The sequence below is a fragment of the Anoplopoma fimbria genome, chromosome 8, assembly GCF_027596085.1.
Source record: "Anoplopoma fimbria isolate UVic2021 breed Golden Eagle Sablefish chromosome 8, Afim_UVic_2022, whole genome shotgun sequence".
NCBI classification, from domain to species: Eukaryota; Metazoa; Chordata; class Actinopteri; order Perciformes; family Anoplopomatidae; genus Anoplopoma; species Anoplopoma fimbria.
Window position 1 is genome coordinate 29,012,169 of NC_072456.1, and position 5,000 is coordinate 29,017,168.

A 5,000-nucleotide genomic window follows, 5' to 3' on the forward strand; every position below is an offset into this window, starting at 1 on the left:
TCTGAATGTGACATGGTGAGTGATCAATAACGTGATATGTGACATGGTGAGTGATCAATAACGTGATATGTGACATGGTGAGTGATCAATAACGTGATATGTGACATGGTGAGTGATCATGGTGAGTGATCAATAACGTGATATGTGACATGGTGAGTAATCAATAACGTGATATGTGACATGGTGAGTGATCAATAACGTGATATGTGACATGGTGAGTAATCAATAACGTGATATGTGACATGGTGACATGGTGAGTAATCAATAACGTGATATGTGACATGGTGAGTAATCAATAACGTGATATGTGACATGGTGAGTGATCAATAACGTGATATGTGACATGGTGAGTGATCAATAACGTGATATGTGACATGGTGAGTGATCAATAACGTGATATGTGACATGGTGAGTGATCAATAACGTGATATGTGAGTGATCAATAACGGATGACATGTGTAATCAATAACGTGATATGTGACATGGTGAGTGATCAATAACGTGATCGGGTCTTACAGCAGAGCCACAGCTTGGTGAGCAGTTTGAACAGCAGCTGCATGCTGTCCTGGTTGTCCGATGTTGCGGTGAACGTTGGCAGACAGCCCGGCTTCAGGAGACCCCAGATCCTGATCATCACCAACATCTCCCTCAACATCGCCAGAGACGCCCCGTCCCTCATGAAGCCGAACCCGGGCCGGACCAGGGAGCCCTGGGGGTCAGAGAACACCATGAACAGGTCTGTGGTCTGACCCTTCTTATGAGGACCACACCAGAGAACACCATGAACAGGTCTGTGGTCTGACCCTTCTCATGAGGACCACACCAGAGAACACCATGAACAGGTCTGTGGTCTGACCCTTCTCATGAGGACCACACCAGAGACCACCATGAACAGGTCTGTGGTCTGACCCTTCTCATGAGGACCACACCAGAGACCACCATGAACAGGTCTGTGGTCTGACCCTTCTTCAGCCGTGTTGTTAGCAGCGTTCTTGTTAGCTCACCTGGTTTGGCAAGTTGGCCAGCAGGTAGAGGACAAAGTCTCCCACCCATTGGATGAGCTGCTGCAGGGACTGAAGGGGGGGGCCGTCCAACACGAACTCCTCTGTCTTTAGATTGATCATCACCTTATCGATATCTGAGGAAACACACAGTGATCAATCACTGGTCATAATATAACCTGTGTAGATATCCACCTGTCCCTCAGGTGTCTCACCTGTGTGTTGGTATCTCACCTGTCCCTCAGGTGTCTCACCTGTCCCTCAGGTGTCTCACCTGTGTGCTGGTATCACACCTGTCCCTCAGGTGTCTCACCTGTGTGCTGGTATCTCACCTGTCCCTCAGGTGTCTCACCTGTCCCTCAGGTGTCTCACCTGTGTGCTGGTATCACACCTGTCCCTCAGGTGTCTCACCTGTGTGTTGGTATCTCACCTGTCCCTCAGGTGTCTCACCTGTCCCTCAGGTGTCTCCCCCGTCCCTCAGGTGTCTCACCTGTGTCGATGTTCTTGGCACAGATCTCTGTCAGGCGGTCACCTGGACTCTTGTCAGGTGTGTTGAGGACGTGTGGCCTCAGCAGAGACTTTAAGGTGGAGCTGATGGCGATCAGCAGCAGTTTGGCGTGGAAGTCGCAGGCTCGAGCTGCTGTTGCCGTGGAGAGTTTACATAGAGACGCCTTCACCGCCACGATACGTGTTGCCAGAACCTGAGACAGAAATCATCCAGGTACTCTGAGGCATCATGGGAAGTGGAGTTTACTGCTGAATCTCAGTTACTGCCCATAAGCAGTTGATATGCATGGAGCAGCTTCAGAACCAACAACAGTTCAGTTGAAGTGATGAAGTGAATGTAGAGTCTGATGCTCACTCACCTGCTGCAGGGCCTGGTTCTGCCTCATGTACTCCTCGTGCAGCTTCTCCACCAGGTTGTGGACCATGGTGGGCTGCACATGCAGCAGGACGTCCCACCAGTCGTAGCCCGTAACCATGCAGTACTCCAGCAGGAACAGCAGGTGGCGCAGCGTCGTGTTCATCTCCAGCACCTGACCCATAGAGGGCGACACTCGCAGCATGTGGAGCTGAGGAGGAAACAACAACCAGTTTTCTGACTGTGTCAGGACGGTTACGTTCCAAAGAACTAATAAAGACGACCGACGTCCCTGAGGAAAGGACGGGTTACCGTCCACCTGAGCTCTTTATGGATCCATGAACAGGGAGATGTTTGGATAAAGTCCTGACCCACCTGAGCTCTTTATGGATCCATGAACAGGGAGATGTTTGGATAAAGTCCTGACCCACCTGAGCTCTTTATGGATCCATGAACAGGGAGATGTTTGGATAAAGTCCTGACCCACCTGAGCTCTTTATGGATCCATGAACAGGGAGATGTTTGGATAAAGTCCTGACCCACCTGAGCTCTTTATGGATCCATGAACAGGGAGATGTTTGGATAAAGTCCTGACCCACCTGAGCTCTTATTGTCCTCACACCCAAAGACAGAAACCAACAGAAGAAGAAACCCAGGGTCTCTAGAAACAGACCCCGATATCTGGTTCAGAGGGATTACACATCGTTTTTAGGAAAAGTCTGCATTCTATAAAGAAACAATCACACTATTTTTTATTGATCCCTGATTTATGATTCCATGAAAGGTCCTAACTTCATGTCGGGTCAGAGGTTACTGCAGGTTTAGTACCATTTTAGGATTTTTAAGCATCTTTGGATGATTATCAGGATAACATCGTTAATCACAGAATAATGCTGACAGGAAATCGTCCCACGCAGAGATGCACACAGGATTCTGACCTTCAGGTATTCAGGTGTGTGTACTCACCTTCCCGTGGTTGTCCACTCCGGCCAGTGCCAGTGAAGTCCAAGAGAACTGCAGGGCCTTGAAGTGGAGGGCGGGGCCTCCGGTTCTCTGGCGTTTGATGGCGGACTCGTCTCCGGGTCTCTGACCGGAGGAGGACGAGGAGCCGTAGAAAACCCCCATTGTGTGGAGGGACAGACGGTGGAGGATCTGAATACTGCCGTCATGGAAGGCCAGAGCCAGACCTGACAACACAGGACAGAACTGCTCCTCAGACCGGGTCCCGGAACCAACACACTGTAACAGCCGATAGACAGGCAGAGCTCTCACCGAGTCCGGGGCAGAACTTGGTGTCTGACGCCACCTTCAGGTCCGTGTTGGAGATGGAGATGGGTAGTTTGGGCAGAGCGACGGCCGACACTCGCTCCAGATCGTTGGTGGTCGTCAGGATTCTCCACTTCAGGATAGTCGGCTGCTTCTCCCCGACTGGACACAGGAGAGAGGTCAGAGGTCAAACATCCAGCAGGAGGGAGGTCAGAGGTCAAACACCCAGCACTGAGCGTGAACCGGTTAAACCCGAGCGTTCTCTTACCGACTGGAGATCGGTGCTGGAAGATGTTGTTGACAGGAAGTCCCTCCTTCCTCAGAGACCAACACTCCACGATGCTGCCGCTCTGATTGGACGCACACAGCAGAACCTGCAACACACACACACACACGTTCTCACAGGTTCCTCAGGTTCTGTGTGACCCACTCCTCTCTGGTCAGTTCTTCATGTTTTACTGTTCTCAGATCTGTCAGAACAGAACTCCAAAATGTGTAGTTCTACTTGTTACCTGCTCTCTCTGGTTCCCCCTGTTACCTGTTCAGAGTTCTCTCTGGTTCTCCCTGTTACCTGTTCAGAGTTCTCTCTGGTTCTCCCTGTTATAAGATCAGAGTTCTCTCTGGTTCTCCCTGTTACCTGTTCAGAGTTCTCTCTGGTTCTCCCTGTTATAAGATTACATTACATTACATTACAGTCATTTAGCAGACGCTTTTATCCAAAGCGACTTACAGGAAGTATCAGAGTTCTCTCTGGTTCTCCCTGTTACCTGTTCAGAGTTCTCTCTGGTTCCCCCTGTTATAAGATCAGAGTTCTCTCTGGTTCTCCCTGTTATAAGATCAGAGTTCTCTCTGGTTCTCCCTGTTACCTGTTCAGAGTTCTCTCTGGTTCCCCCTGTTATAAGATCAGAGTTCTCTCTGGTTCTCCCTGTTATAAGATCAGAGTTTTCTCTGGTTCTCCCTGTTACCTGTTCAGAGTTCTCTCTGTTATAAGATCAGAGTTCTCTCTGGTTCTCCCTGTTATAAGATCAGAGTTCTCTCTGGTTCTCCCTGTTATAAGATCAGAGTTCTCTCTGGTTCTCCCTGTTACCTGTTCAGAGTTCTCTCTGTTATAAGATCAGAGTTCTCTCTGGTTCTCCCTGTTACCTGTTCAGAGTTCTCTCTGGTTCCCCCTGTTATAAGATCAGAGTTCTCTCTGGTTCTCCCTGTTATAAGATCAGAGTTTTCTCTGGTTCTCCCTGTTACCTGTTCAGAGTTCTCTCTGTTATAAGATCAGAGTTCTCTCTGGTTCCCCCTGTTATAAGATCAGAGTTCTCTCTGGTTCTCCCTGTTATAAGATCAGAGTTCTCTCTGGTTCTCCCTGTTACCTGTTCAGAGTTCTCTCTGTTATAAGATCAGAGTTCTCTCTGGTTCTCCCTGTTACCTGTTCAGAGTTCTCTCTGGTTCCCCCTGTTATAAGATCAGAGTTCTCTCTGGTTCTCCCTGTTATAAGATCAGAGTTCTCTCTGGTTCTCCCTGTTACCTGTTCAGAGTTCTCTCTGGTTCTCCCTGTTATAAGATCAGAGTTCTCTCTGGTTCTCCCTGTTACCTGTTCAGAGTTCTCTCTGGTGAGGAACTTGAGGTGGGTGACCGCCGGGTATTTTTCCCTCCTCAGAGGGTCGGTGGTGCAGCGCAGGAACAGAGACGGTAACAGTTCGGTGTCGATGCGACACTTCTCGTTCACGACGCTCACCACCACCTGAAAACAGAGGGCATGTTTTATTACTGGAGTCAGTGATCGATGGAGAACACTGTGATGATGAGGTTCTGACCTTGTAGAACTGGACGGGGGACGAGCTGCTGCCATCGGTCGCTGCCACCACAATGTTCCCTCC

General features: G+C 49.5%; 1 protein-coding gene across 2 annotated transcripts in view; it reads right to left on the reverse strand.

Annotated features, from left to right (window-relative positions):
• med16 (mediator complex subunit 16) overlaps positions 1-5,000 on the reverse strand; it is a 10,708-nt gene that overhangs the window by 1,794 nt on the left and 3,914 nt on the right. For both annotated transcript variants that reach the window (XM_054602515.1, XM_054602514.1), the window contains exons 5-13: positions 4,938-5,000; positions 4,715-4,864; positions 3,398-3,503; positions 3,136-3,291; positions 2,830-3,050; positions 1,868-2,074; positions 1,492-1,702; positions 1,005-1,138; positions 517-709 (exon numbers count right to left, since the gene is read on the reverse strand). The exon at positions 4,938-5,000 is cut by the window's right edge and continues 219 nt beyond it. In XM_054602515.1, coding sequence (XP_054458490.1) covers positions 517-709; positions 1,005-1,138; positions 1,492-1,702; positions 1,868-2,074; positions 2,830-3,050; positions 3,136-3,291; positions 3,398-3,503; positions 4,715-4,864; positions 4,938-5,000 — 1,441 coding nt within the window. The remainder of the gene's footprint in view (positions 1-516; positions 710-1,004; positions 1,139-1,491; positions 1,703-1,867; positions 2,075-2,829; positions 3,051-3,135; positions 3,292-3,397; positions 3,504-4,714; positions 4,865-4,937) is intronic.